This window comes from Lontra canadensis, unplaced genomic scaffold, assembly GCF_010015895.1.
Source record: "Lontra canadensis isolate GAN:19392208 unplaced genomic scaffold, GSC_riverotter_1.0 scaffold133, whole genome shotgun sequence".
In the NCBI taxonomy this organism is placed as follows: Eukaryota; Metazoa; Chordata; class Mammalia; order Carnivora; family Mustelidae; genus Lontra; species Lontra canadensis.
In genome coordinates, this window is record NW_022631127.1 from 1,944,995 (window position 1) to 1,959,883 (window position 14,889).

General features: G+C 55.4%; 1 protein-coding gene across 3 annotated transcripts in view; it reads left to right on the plus strand.

The window, feature by feature from the left end:
• MGLL (monoglyceride lipase) overlaps positions 1–7,493 on the plus strand; it is a 105,658-nt gene extending 98,165 nt beyond the window's left edge. For all 3 annotated transcript variants that reach the window (XM_032842847.1, XM_032842846.1, XM_032842848.1), the window contains 2 exons: positions 3,628–3,843; positions 7,165–7,493. In XM_032842847.1, the coding sequence (XP_032698738.1) occupies positions 3,628–3,843; positions 7,165–7,290 (342 nt within the window). In that variant the 3' untranslated portion in view covers positions 7,291–7,493. The remainder of the gene's footprint in view (positions 1–3,627; positions 3,844–7,164) is intronic.
• Positions 7,494–14,889: the final 7,396 nt, after the last annotated feature.

A 14,889-nucleotide genomic window follows, 5' to 3' on the forward strand; every position in this document is an offset into this window, starting at 1 on the left:
CTCCTCTCCTTGCTTCCCAGTGTCAGACTCAGATGCCACCCACACATTATCTCCACCACTGTGGCCCAGACCCTGGGCTTGGCACTAGGGCTTTATCATCTCACTGAATCTCCCAAGGCACTTCTACTATCATCCCATTTCACAAGATTGGCAAACTGAGTCTAGGAGAGAAGAGCCTTGTCCAGATCACACAGCTAGGAGGTACCAAGGTTGGTAGGCCTCACTCCTCTGGTCTTCCTTATGTTGTTCTGAGACTTCAAGTCTTAGCCAGTGAAGGTGCCCCAGGAGTCATTCATCTGGAGCAGGAATTCAGTCCCTTGGACTCAGATCAGCCTCTGGCTGCTATGTTCCCAGCAGACACTGTTCTCAGCTGTGGTCCAAAAATAGAGGGAGCTGGGTGTGAGAGAGAGTACCAAAGACTGGTTCTTTGGGGGGGGGGGGTGCGTGTATTTTAAAGATTTTATTTATTTATTTTAGAGAGAGAGAGCGAGCATGAGGGGCGGGGGGAGGCTCAGAGGGAGAAGCAGACTCCCCACTGAGCAGGGAGCCACTCGATCCTGGGACTCCAGGTTCATGATCTGAGCCGAAGGCAGTCGCTTAACTGACTGAGCCACCCAGGCGCCCTGGTATGTGTTTTTAATTATTTTAATTAATTTGGAGATAATTATGATTCATATGTACTTCTAAAAATAAAACAATACAGAGGGATCCCAGGTACCTTTACCCAGGTCCCCCCTGGTGGTGACATCTTGCAAAGCCATAGGACAGTATCATAACCAGGATACTGACATTGATACAGTCAAGCCCCAGAACATCCCCATGACCACGGTATCCCTCTTTTTGCCCATTATGGCCACATCCACTCCACTTCCCACCCACCTCACCCCTCCTGAGCCCTGAGGACCACTAACCTGTTCTCTCATTTTGTCATTTCAAGAATGTCATGGAGATGGAATCCTACAGTAAGTCATCGATTGGGACTGACTCTGGTTTTGAATGGGCAAGTTCTCCTGACCAGTGCTCAGGGCTTGGAGCTGGTGTAGGAGGAAGACCCCTGTCCGTCTCCTTCCTGGGAGTGACAGGACACATTCCCACCCAAAAGGAGGACTTTGAGAAGATTTAGATCTTAAGCTCTCAAAAAACAAAGTCTGCCACGATTGGGCCAGAATGGTTACTTGCGGGGAGGAAGGGAGGGTTGGGCCCTCTGAGCCTCAGTTTTTCTGCATTTTCCCTCCTGGTCCCAGTTTCTCTCTGCCCCTCGGCTTCCACCCAGGTTCATACCAGGGCCTGCCCTTTCCCCAACACATCTGCTAGTTCCTTCCCTGGGCCCATAATAGACCATTGTATAAACAGGGCCTACGTGATCAAGACATGGAAAAAGGAAGCAGGAAGACGTGACAGGAAGACACTTGGGCTGTCAGAGCAATTAAACAGACTCCTCCAGGGCCTTCACATGCCCGGGAAGGTCTGGGTCAGCAGGGCAGAGTCGGGCGGCTTTGGGAAGGACATAATGGGCTCTGGCCCTGTGCTCACATTAGCACACATTCCTGGCAGGCAGGGTCCTGCAAGATCACATGGAGCACGGCTAGCCTGGGCTCACCAGCCTGCCAGGACCAGACCACAACAGCAGGGGTTTAACAGGGGAGAGGCTCATTTCTCTGCACAGTGACTTCTCACAGCCAAAGGCTCTCATCTTTTTGCTCACTGTTTCCAGGGTGCAGCCCTCGTCTGCGTGGCCTCACCTCTCTCGCTTCTCTTGCTGTGTTCTGCCCTCGGTGGTAGGAGGAGGAAAGGGGGCAACAGGAAGACAAGCCTTGATGAGAAGTTGCACCTGGCATTGGTGCTCACTTCCTATTGGCTGGGATTTGGTCACATGATCAGACCACTGCGAGGGAGGCTGGGAAATGTAGTCCTTTATTCTGAGTGGTAGTGTTCCAAACCGAACGTCCAGGGTTCTAGAGGGGAGAACAAGAATTGGGAAGCTAATGACAGGTTCTTCCTCTGCAAAACAGGGATCACAAGAACCATTCCTCTTCATGCAGTGTGCTTATGAAGGTCGTGAAGTTTAAACGGGTTGAGCACTTAGAGCCAAACTGGTGGGAGACCTCAGAAATAAATGTTAGCTGTCCTTGTTTCTTTTTACCGAATGTGATCCCGCATGTGACACCCTGGGTCATGTGTCAGGTCATGGGTGCTGTCACTGCCATTGTTCCTGTTAGTGTCAGTTTGAGACAGACTTTCAGCCCAGAGCTCTCTCGTGGACCCAACAGCCCTCTCCCCAAGAGGTTTCCTTACAGACCCCTACTGATCCCCTGCTGTCACCATGCACTGTCCCCACCCTGCCCCCAGACAGATGGCCCAGCCCTGCAAGAGTCACACCAGCTCAGCTGCAGGAAGTGGCTATTCCCTCTCGCGCGGCTTTTCACAAATGGTCTGGTTTGCTGTGCTCAGTCCCCAGCATGCGAGGAGTCCAGGGATGCCAGCACTGACCCAGGACAGCCTATCCCCTTTGGCACGGATCCAGGATTCTGGCCCAGGCCCTGTAAGGGGTATTAAGGAAGGGGAGATGGAGCTCCCTCGTTCAGAGAATCAGAGTCAGAACACCGTGGACACTCTGGCGCCTCACGAGACCACTGTTCCTGGACATCTTGTCCCCGTGGCTTCTCTGCTCCCTCACCCAGTCCTGACACCACACGGCACTTCTCCAACTAGCTAAGATCCTGTTGGCGAGGATGAGAAAAGTGAGTGAAGGGGCATTGTGGTCTCCCACCTGCCTCTATGGGCCTCAGAGAGTTCCAGAAACTTGGTACCCAGATTCTGACAGATACCCCATCTCAGGCCATAGGGAACAAGCAGCTCACTGTCCCCTCAAAGACAGAAGGAGTCAAGGCAGAAAGTAATCTGGGCTAGAGAGAGCAGGACAGGGTTCCTGGGCTGCCCCACCAAAGACTGGGTGGGCTTAGGAGCCATGAACAGGGAACAGGGTGTCAGGGTCAGGTCCAGTGGGCTGATGGTTAGGACGGAGGACCTGCCTCCAAACACATCCCACGAAGGCACAGACATGATAAGGGGGTCAACAGGCTCCTAGTCAGGGCAGCAGGCAACTCTGGACCCCAGGCCTGCCGCAAGGCTCGATGCTCCCATGTGCCTTCAGGATCCCTCCCTCCCACCAGCCCCAGGCCTTCAGTAGCTCACGTGGGCTCCTCACCCGCTCCAGCCAGGCAGACACTAAGTCAGGGAAGAAAACCAAATCCACACAAGCTAACACCAGAACATCTTCAGAGCCATCCCTGAGTGAAATCATCACAGCAAACAACAGGACGCCGCTGACACCTTTTGAGTGACCAGTGCGTGCTTTGGAACAGTCTGTGGGCACATGTATGAATGTGGGCTGCGGCAGACCCCAGAAGAAGAGGCTCTGGAAGGAGTGCAGGTCTGGGTTCTGGGAGGGCCGGCCACGCTGCCGGCTCTCGGCACCCACACCCCAGACCCAGTTCACCCAAATGGAACCAGCTGTTTAGGCCTGAGCAGAAGGAAGACTGCTGGGGAATAGGTCTGCTTCTCTGGACCCGGAACCCCCAACCCTAGCCACAGACTGATGGAAATCTCTGTCTCTTCTGCCTACAGGTGGAGCTTTACAACACGGACCCACTCATCTGCCGGGCAGGTCTGAAGGTGTGCTTCGGCATCCAGCTGCTCAACGCCATCACGCGGGTGGAGCGGGCCCTCCCCAAGCTGACCTTGCCCTTCCTGCTGCTCCAGGGCTCTGCCGACCGCCTTTGTGACAGCAAAGGGGCCTACCTGCTCATGGAATCCGCCAAGAGCCAGGACAAGACGCTCAAGGTGAGCAACTGCCCCCCTACTCTGGCACCAATCCCCCAAAAGGTGGCACTGGTGGCCCCCGGCCCCTGCCCCGGGAATAAGCACCAGAAATCCCAGGGATCTGTTAATTCTAAGGGAGTGCATGAGCTACTAGCTGACCGTTCTCATGACAGAGCTTATAAGGAAGAAGGAGGGAACACTGAGAAGTTAGCAGTTCAGAAAGAGCACCTGCAGCCAGGCACTGAGCAAAAGAGGCCCCCGAGGGGGTGTCTTCAGCTCTGCAAGGGCCTGTGTTCTGCCCGGCCCCCTCATGTGTTGGCTTTTGGTGGCGGCGGCGGCAGCAGCAGCAGCAGCAGCAGCAGCAGTAGTCCCAGCCCAGCTGCCACCACCGGGGCCTCTGAGCACACAGGGGCAGGGTTCCTGCTGGGATCTGGTCTTTGAGGGATTCTTTAAGAGCATGTCCCGCAGAGGGGACAGCACCTATGGCTTAGCCGCGTGCCATGTCAGACACAATAGACCACAAGGGACCACCCCGGAGTAGCTTTCACAATGGCACATGTTGTCGTGGGGTTGAGATGAGCCCATCTTGTTTGCCTGATGGAACTGGGAAGAGCCCCAGCTAGAGGAGTGCCTGCTGGGTACCCGTCAGGGGACAGCTGCTCCTGAAAGTGGCTCTCCGTGGCTGGTTGGACAGACACAGCCCCGGTGTGCATTCCTGAGCAGACACATCTTTGACCATGATACCACAGCCCCAGCCACCACATGTGGGGGCCCTGCACCCGGGGCTTGTAGGGAGAGGAGACAAGTCACACAGATTCCACACCTACTGAGTGGCAGAGTCAGGATTCGAACTCAGGTCCTCGGCTCGAGCTCCTGGCCCTCTCCTCCCTGCACCTTGCTGACAGGGATGCTTGCATCCCTACCAGCCATCAGGTGCTCCCCTTGTACCATTAGGAAGTGCAGACCCCAGCCCACACCAACCAGCAGATGTGGGTCTGTGGGTGAGGAGAAAGGAGAAAAGGGAAAGGAAGGCTGGCTGGTGTTACTGCCCGGGGTGGGGGTGGGGTCATGAAAAAGCAGGCAGGCCAGCAGCCAGAAAGTAGGAGCCTCCCGCGGCCCACCCTGGCCTTGGCGCCAGGAAGACCACTCGGTTAATCATTAATTCAGCCACTCACAGGCACGTACTCTGTGCCAGGTCTGGGGAACACACAGGCCAAGTCCTATTCTCCCATGTGGCCTGCATCCCAGCAGAATGAGCAATAAACAGAAATCTGACTGGGTTGATGAGGCAGGGGGTCGGAGCCAGGGGTGGGCTGGGTGACCAGAGGCAATGGTGAAGCTCTTACTTCAGATGGGGTGCTCAGGGAGAATGGCAGAAGAGCATTCCAGACCAAAGGAGAACGAGCACAAAGACCCCCGGTTGGTGAGATCATGGTGTGTGAGCCGAGCAAGGACGGGGAGTCCTGTCCTGTGTGTCCCTGGACAGTCAGGACATTTTCTCTCAGATCCACAAGGGGCCACTGGAGTGTCTGGGGCTGGAGAGTGGCCTGTGCTGACTTCAGTTCTCCAGGTGGCCTCACAGCTGCCATGTGGAGACATGAGTGGAGGGCGGGAGCCGGCTGGGAGGGATGGTGATAGAGGGACCAGGGCCGAGTTCTGGGCGGTGGGCTTGCACAGTGAGGAGACGCGGCATGTGTTCTGAGATGGGTAACATGAGAGAGAGATCTGGGGAATATCAAGAATTTCGTTTTGAGCTACCTATTAGAGAGTCCCAATAGAAATTCGGAAAAAGACCGCGGCATCTGGGTGCCTCAGTCAGCTGAAACCTTGATTTCAGCTCAGGTCATGATCTAAGGGTGGTGAGATCCAGCCCTGCACTCAGCTCAGAGCCTGCTTAAGATTCTCTCTTCCTCTCCCTCTGCCCCTCCCCCCCATGCTTTCAAAAGAGAGAGAGAGAAAGGGAGGGAGGGAGAGAGAAAGAAAGAAAGAGAAAGGAAAAAAGAAAGAAAGAACGAAAACTCGGAAAAAGAAAAGTGGGGTCTCTAAAAGGTACTCGCACATCCATGTTCATAGAGACATTGTTCACAGTAGCTAAGAGGTGGAACCAACGCAGTTGTCCATCGATGGACGAGTGGATAAATCAGATGTGCCCCAGACCAACAATAGAATAGTATTCAGCCTTGCAAATGAATGAAATTCTGACTCATGTCACAACATGGGTGAACCTGGGAACATTATGCTCAATAAAATAAGCCAATTGCAAAAGAAAAAGTACTGTATGATTGCACTTGTATGCAATATCTAAAGTAGTCAAAAAACCATAGAAATAGAAAGTAGAATGGTGGTTTCCCAGGGCAGTGGGGAACGAGGAGAGGGAATTTAATGGGGCCAGAGTTTCAGTTTTGCAAGATGAAAAAGTTCTAGAGATCTCTTGCCCAACCACGTGAATATACTTAACACTACTGAACTATGCCCTTGAAAATGATTAAGGTGGCAAATTTTATGCTATGTTTCTTAACACGGTATTAAAAATAGGAAATTTGGAGGTGCCTATCAGCAGTCCCACTGGAAATGGCAAATCAACAGTCAAATAGACGCATCTAGAGTTCAGAGAGAGGTCTGGCTGGAGACAGAAATTCCTGAGTCACCAGCACATGGATGGTTTTCAAACCACGAGACCGGACGAGGTTACTCCAGGAAGGGAGGAGGAGGGCCACGACCATGCCTGTGGGCCACACCAGCCCACAGAGGTCAGCAGGACCATGGGTAAGCCTAGACTGAGAAGGGGCTGCTGGCAAGGCAGGGAGACAACCAGGAGGGTAGAAATCCGTGCAAACCACAAGAGGAGAGGGTTTCTAGAAGGTCAACGCTGGCCAACTTTTGAATGACACTGAGAAGTCAAATCATATGAAAGCAGAAAGTGTTCCCTGACTCCTGCAATGTGAAGGTCACCGGAGCCCGTGCCAAGAACACTCCTGAGGGCTGGTGGGAGGGAAAGTGAGGATGGAATAAGCTGTGCACCAGATGGAAGGCGGGGATGTGTAGACAGAGAGTGGAAATCACCCTTTTGAGATGGAGGCACAGACGGGTCCATAGCTGGAGAGAGAAAGAGAGTCAAGGGAGGGTGTGAGTTGGTTTAAGAGAGGGAGTGCTGGAACAGGATGGGACATTTAAATGTATCTGAACCACCATCTGATCAGAAGGCAACGACAGTATATAGAAGGGAGCCCTCGGCGCAGGGGGGTGCGCCTGGAGCCCCGGCCGTTCTGCCCCACACACCCCTCCCCAACCTGCACCTGTCCCCTCCTGTGGCCCTGACCTCTTGTCTTTCCCAACTTGCAGATATACGAAGGTGCCTACCACATTCTCCACAAAGAGCTTCCTGAAGTAACCAACTCCGTCTTCCGTGAAATAAACATGTGGGTCTCCCAAAGAACAGGGGTGGCGGGAACGGGGTCCCCACCCTGAGCGCACTGGCTACATTGCCGGCGCACGGTCGGGGACGTGGGCAGAGGATGGGCAGAAGCTGGCTTCTCACGTGTGGCTTGCCGGGGGAGGGGGGAGGAAATCACAACCTGGAGGAATCCCTAGCACGATTTTGTTGATTTTGTTGTATACCAGGCTGCCTGCTACTGGGTCTACCTTAAGGTGTAGATACATTGTGAAAAAATGGAGCAGGGTCACAGGAAGGAGATGTGCTCCGATGTCCTTAAAACCAAGTGAAGCCTCTGCCCTGCCTCTTCCCCCGCCCCCCTCTCCCAACAAGGTTCCCAGGAACTCCTGGTGTTCCTTGAACACCTGACTGCAATAATTAGAGGAGTCTCCCTGCCCCCCCTCGCCCTTCCCTCCAGCCCCCACCCCAGGACCCTCCCCAACTGGCCCCACTCTGTGGCCTTTCTCTGGCTGTGGGATGAGGTGGCGGGGGCAGCTCCCCCAGGGCAGACTCACGTGCACTCCGAGGCCCAGAAAATGCCCGGGACTTCCTTGGCACGAGGAGCCACCCATGCCACCCATGTCAGCTCCTTGTCAGCCTGGAGCTAGGCTTTGGGACGGGATGAGGTTTGGCCCACACAAAGAGGACTGGGCAGGAACCCCTCCTTGTTGCCTGGGGAACCCGAGGCTGCCCACAGATGCTTTACACATTCAGAGGCTGCTCTTCCCTGTGGGACCCACTGGACCTGACACTATGAGAGGGGAATGGTATTGAAGAGGAAACATTTAATATATAATGTATATTCTAAAGCAGCGATTATTTGGGTGGGTGGGTGGGTGGGACCAAGTGTGGGAGCCTGATGCCCCTGCACAGGATGGGACAAACTGGCCGCAGGGCCCTAGGTCGAGGTGTGACCCCTGGAAGCAGGGCTCCCCCCTCCAGCCCCAGCAGTGGGCGGTGCCAGGCATGTCCCTGGTCCTGGCCTGCCCGCAGCCACCCTGGGAGCCTTGGTGCTGGCAGCACAGCTCCCTCTGGTGGCAGAAGAGGAGAGTCCCGACTCCATGGCCCTGCCCAGGGCTGCAGCACTGCCCCCCCACTCGCAACCCCCTTTCCCAGAGGCCAGGACAGGAGGGTCCAGCGAGGGCTGGCATGGGCCCACCTTTCCCAGCAGAGGGCCCCGAAGCGCCTGACCTGCCTTTCTCAGGTGCCAAACCCCACCTGCCCACCCTGGGCCCTCCCTTAGCGCCAGCAATAAATGGGGATCACCGGCCACTGCGGGGGGACTTTCACTTTCAAATGGGACTGTTGTTACCTCCTGAAGCTCCTTAGTGCACATATGACCCTGGGTGGGGGTGGACCCGCGAGGGGACGCCTGCTCGACCCCCAGGGTGCAGTCAAGGGACCTCAAGGCCCTGGATGAGGCGGCTGCTACAGGGCCAGGCCCTCTGAATTTGGGGACTGGGAGTTGGGTCTCCCACCTCTTCCTTCAGCGGTGGGAACTGTTGCCCTTCACCCACACCCTGTTCTGGGGCTTGTTCCGGGTCCCCAGAGAGGAGGGTCCCCCTGCTCTCCTTCCAGGGGCCCTGACCATGACGTAGCCAAGCGCTGGTCACCCTCCAGAGGGCAGACCCCGGGCCCCAATGGAAAGTCATGCGGGCCTGGGGGCTGAGGTCTGTGTTCTCCTGCCCTTCTGGGTGGTGGGGGTGGGGGGCTAGGGGCAGAGAGAGGGCAGGGCCCATGGCCCCACAGAAAGAGGCTTTCTGTGACCCATCTCCCTTCTCTGGCTTCTCTTTCGGAGGAGAAAAATGTAAAATACACACTGAGAGAGAAGGTTAGCCCCTGCCTGTTCAAATTGGGCCACTGTATGAATGTTTCTGCTCCTCGGTTGAGGAAAAACAGAAATGCCACCCACAAACCCCACAAACCTCGGGCACCCCTAAACCCAGATCAGGAATTCTCGCCAAGAGCAGGGATAACGCAAGTCACACGAAGCCGCCTCACCTCCCACCCCTGCCGCCTCTCCCAGAGCATGTGCCGGCTCGGCCATTTCCCAAATTAAATATCAGGCCCAAGGTTTGACCTGGAGTGATTTGGACACACGGATTTATTCATATGAAAGCTCTGACAGAGGCATATTCAGTCACATTTACATATCTGGTTAAAGGTTAAAAAATTGCCTATATTAAAAAGAAAAAAGAATTATTTGGAAGCAGGACTGTCTCCTAAAACAGGAGGGGACAAGGACATGGCTACACCCGCTGCTGAATGGGAGCAGGTGTGGGAGGCAGACACCAGCTGCGTCTGTTGTCCCACTGGGGCCGCACCAGGGCTATGGGCCCGCCTGTCCTGGGGGAGTTGTGCAAGGCTCGAGTTCATTCTCAGTGGTGACGGCTCCATGCCTACATTGGGAGCTTCAAAGTCATCCCTTCACCACGACAAGGAGCTGAGTTTGGAAGGGAATCGAGGTCATTCTTGGCCCGGCCTCAAGAAGGAGAGAAGGACCCCGGAGACGCACCTCCTGGGACCCGAGGTCCAAGCACTGACGTGGAGGCAGCACCTTCCTCTGGAAATCGGAGGTCACCCCGGTTCATATAGAAACCATGGGGTTCAGGCCTGGCAGTCCTAGGAAAAGATGCCCCTTGCAGCGGGAATGGGTGGGGGGGCGGTGGTTGCTCCTTTGCAGGGATGGGGGTGGATGGTCACAGGTCCCCCCTCCCAGCTTCCAGGGGGCACCGAAGGATGCCTGGGAAACCCGCCTGCTCTGTTCTGCACTGTGGCAAGGTCCCATGCTACCTTTTCTCTCTTTCACCAATCACTAACATAAACCCACTGGGGTCACCGTGATCTTCTAAGCAGTTTGCCACTTACTGTCCCTGCAGCTCAGCCACAACCCTCTGTGCGTACCCTTACTGGGACTCGCGATCCGTTCAGAACTATCAAAGGAACCATGTATGTCAGAGCTAATCCTAATAAACCGGGTGTTTTCTGCACGTGGGTGTGGTCTGTCTGTCCCATCTGAGACTACAGCGCTCCGGGTATGAAGAAGAGTGGGCCCCCTTGCCTGGCAGTATTGCTGTCTGGGGTGAGCGAGTCATCTGACCCAACCCGGTAGGTGGGGACTGGGTTTTCCCTCCTCCGTTCTTGGGGACTTGTGCGTGGAGCAGGCGGCTTGCGGGCTTGCTCCTCCCGACTTGGCTACCGCCGGTACTGGGGAGCCCGGGCCTCCCGCAGCTCTGGACTCCACGGCTAGTGGCCCCCACCCCGGGCAGCTCCAGTCCACTCAGCTCTCGGTTCTCCTGCTGCTGGGCTCAGGGCTCTGCATGTCCTCCTCCAGTCTTGGGTCCCACAGTCAGCTCCGCCTCCACTCTGCCTCCTGGGTAGGGCCATAGGCCACTTCCCTCTGACCCCACGGCTGTTGCCTTCCCCTCCCGCCAGATGGCGACAGCGCCCGACTCGAGGGAAGGGAGGGGGTGCCCTTTCAGCCATCCCCATACAGCCACAGGAGGGGGTGTTAAGTGAGTCAGAGGTGGCCTTCTGGCCTCCCTGCCTTCACCCCTTCCTCCCGTGTCCCTGGGCCCCCACACGCCAGCCTCCCTGCTGGCGACCTCGGAGGCCTTTCCCAACCACCCGGTCCAAAGCCAGCACACCCACCCTGGCTCCTTCCCCACCTTCTGTTTCCCCAGCACACTACTGCCCTCTGAGTTCTGCCTGCCTACACAATAGCTCTTTCCCTCCACCAGAGCCGAGCTGCAGGACGCTGTGGGCTTGCTTAGGCCTCTGGTCTCCAGACTTGTCCAGTGAGGGAGGGAGGGGATGAAGAAGGGAGGGAGACCTGCGGCACCAGGTACGTTGCAGGCCCTGGCACTGCCCCCCACAATGAGCACAGGGGGACACAAACCTGCCACCTGGTGCCCAACAGTTGTGGGGGCAGGAAGAGGGGTGATGAGAGCACAGGGGACCAGCCCAGAGGCAACCCTGCAGGAGAGCAGAAAGATGAGTAGCAGTGGGGTACACAGGCCCTGTGGCAAGGGGGCTCAGGGCAGGACTTGAGGGTGGAGGGAGCTCAGGTTGGCACCCACAGCAGCACCCGAGGATAGTATAGTGAAGGGGTCCACGGGAGCAGCTGCAGAGTCAGGACCAGCCACAGAGAGCCCACAGCCCTGACTGGAGAGGGTGTCGGTGGAACACAGTGCCGCCCCTGTAGGAGGGGGGTCACCTGTCAGGCTGTGGCCTCGGGTAGAGGACACAACCATGAACAAAATGGAGGCTAGCAGGGAAGGGCAGGCTGGCCTTTTTCTCCTCCCACCTTCCCCTCTCACTGCAGGGAAGTCTTAACTACATGGCCCAAGACGGCTGCTCCAGCTCCAGTGACTGCACCCTCGTTCCAGCCTGTTCGAGGGGAAGAAAGGAAGGGGCAGGCACGTACCTTTCAAGGAATAAACCAGAGCCCGCACTTAGTATCTCAGATCACATCTAGAAGCCACAGCTAAATGCATGGGCTTTAGCTGGGAGGTGGTGGGCAGGTGCCCACAGAGCAGGACAGGCTCAGGTATCGGGGGGAGAGCAGGCTGTGCCTGAGAACAGCGTGCCGGCACTGAGGCTTTCAAGGACAGGAGGCCCAGAGTCGGTATCTGCCTGGAGGATGCCGACCGGGCGAGAATGAGCGGAGGTGAGGCGGGGCCTGACTGGGGCGGGGACACTGGGGACAAGGGGATCCGTGGCTACTGAAGAGGTAAAATCAACAAGGTTTGGTGACCCTTGAGGGCAAAGGGGTCTAGAGGGAACAGAAGGAACGCATGCACATTTCCAAAATGCTACAGATAAGAAAAGCTTACAAAGTAAGCCCTAAAGTGTCCCTGTTACATCTTCCAGGAAAGAATGGAAATTCGCACTGAAATTCACATTGGTTGAGCTGCCACTCCTGGCAGGAGCTTCCTCATGGGGGCCCCGTGGAATTTCTACACAAGTTCCGCTGGTTGGTAGTGGTGTTCTCATTCAGACTGGTCAGCAAAGGCTCCAAGGGATTCAGTGATTGGCTCAAAAACAGAGCAGATTCAGAGCCCCAGCCCAGGTGTCCAAGACTCTGGTGCAGGATACCCCCTCCCTACCAGAGAAGGCAGGCGATGACAAAGCCCCAGTTGCAGCACCGCCAATGCAATGCTCAGATCTTAAACCATCTGTTTAAGGGCCTGGGATGGCCTGAGGGTGGCTTGCTGGCTCAGACATAGAAACTCCCAGAGGCCTAAGGGCCCCAGCCCTCCCTCTGAGGCCTGCCAGTGAGACTTTCCCCAAGTGAGAAATTTTTATGCCTTCAGGATGTCTGCTCGGGGACGAAGGCCACTCCTAGTGCTAGCAAGAGCACATCCAACCGTATTACGCCAGCACCAGATGTCAGCCTCAGCCCCCAACAGGGGCTCTTGGGTCTGCTGCAGTGAGATGGGACAGTGAGGACTGTGCAGTTTTCCAGGTGGACGAAAGAACATATGCAGAACCGTCGCTCTCTTTTTTTAAAATTTCTATCTCTTTGCAAGTGGGGAAGATTTTAACTGATGGTTGAAAAAATGTGTTCTATTTCCGTTATAGACCTGCCTCATGTAATGACTGTTTGGGTCAGGACCAGGACTAGGGTGAAGCCAAGTAACGCCCTTGCCTTGGACACAATGTAAAAGGGGCACCAAGAATTTTCATGAGCAAGATAAGTAATGCTCCCACGTGATGTAAATAAAACATGCATGATGAACCAAATGGCAGCACTTTAAAGACAGGATTGGGATTCCTGATGTTTCTCCCAGCTCAGGCATGACTCAGCACACAGCACTTTACTGACCTTGCCTCCCCGCCAACAGCCCACCGTGGCTCCTTTTTCTCTCCCCCGGTGGGGGTGGGGGGGACAAGCCGACCACATGTTACATCTTAGAGACAAGCCGTGTCTGTTGCTACTTGGGTCAGAGTTCAGCTGATCCAGTTTTCCTTCTGTGAAACATGTGCCAGGATCTTAATTTGGGCAGAGGGCGCCCCGAGCAACCTCAGGGCCACGGGAAGCTGAGCCACACCGGCTTACTACCATTTCCTTCCCCACGGCTCTCTCGGAAGCTGTTTTCATTGTTTCCTGCTTGCAACACTCCGCTGAACACCTTCCCCACCTTAGACCACAAGCGGCTGAGAACAGAAGGAAGGTGTGATGAGGTGGCTGGTGAACGCCCCTGTGGCCAAACTGCTGAGGGGACCGGCCACCGTCCCAGGGAACGCGGACTGTCCAGGCCCCAGTGCCTCCCTGGCAGGCACAGCTCACCAGTCTCACTCTCTCAGGGACCTGCGAAGTGCCACATCCAGAGCATTTCCCCTGAAACCTCCTCCCTTAGGTTTTTCCTTACAATCTGTAAGGAAATATTTCAAATATTTTAAAAGATGGGTTCGCTGTGTGAGTTCACTTTTGTCCCTAGTATCTATTTTTAATTTTTATTGTTTTAAAAGATTTTATTTGACAGAGAGAGAGAGAGAGAGAGAGAGCGAGCTTGCACAAGCAGGCAAAGTGGCCGGCAGAGGCAGAAAGAAAGGCAGCCTCCCCGCTGAAAAAGGACCCCCATGCGGGACTCGATCTGACTCTGGGATCGTGACCTGAGCTGAAGGCAGTGGCTTAACCCAGGCATCCTTGTAGCATCTATTAAAAAAAAAAAAAATGCATCGTAATCAGGGTGCCTGGGGTAGGGGGTGCAGTAGGTTGGGCATCCGACTCTTGGTTTCAGCTCAGGTCTGAGCTCGGGGTCCTGGGATTGAGCCCCGCGTCGGACTCTCTGGCTCAGCAGGGAGACTGCTTCCCCCCCTCTCTCTGCCTGCCTCTCTATCTACTTGTGATCTCTGTCAAATAAATAAAATCTGTAAAAAAATTTTTTTAAAGTAAATGCATCATAATTAAAAACAATTTTTTCTAACGTTTAAACTTACTACATACCTTGGCGCATGTAGGAGTTGGTGTGCGGTCTAAGGTGGGACTTGTGGCTCTTGTGCCACCAGCCTGGACCCACCCTTCCTGTCTGGGTGCCTAGAGCAAGCAGAGTGACCTTGCAAAGCTTAAGTCAGCCCCTGCCGCACCCTCCTCGGCTCTCACTCCACACCTTGGGTGGAGGCCAGCATTTCACAAAATACACAACAAGCTCACTCCATGGGCCTGTGTGGGCCCCTTCCCAAGTAGCAGGAACTCACCTTAAATGCCCCAAGCGAGGAGGGGAAGTACAATCAGAGTCATCCCAATTGACAGCTGGGTAAACTGAGGCACAGAGCTGTAACCAGGCAGTAAGAGGTAGAGCCAGGGTGGGTACTCTGGCCATGCTGGCCTCCCTTGGTCTCATCCTGGGCCTCTTTAGGCTCCTAGGCTCAACCGCCCTCCACCCAGTACGCCCCACTGTCCACTTGGCAAGTTCCCCTCCCCCTCCCTCCCACACATCACCTCCTTGCCAACTGCATACCTTGTTCAATTGACCCATCCAACCTTACAGCTGACCCCATGTGAGCACTGTGCCAGACCAATATGGATGAAATGCACGGGGGACTTAAGGAAAAGATCCCAGAAGTTGTGGAACTGACGACCAAGAATAAAAAGGCGCAAAGGGCCAGAACAATAACTGCAGGGAGGG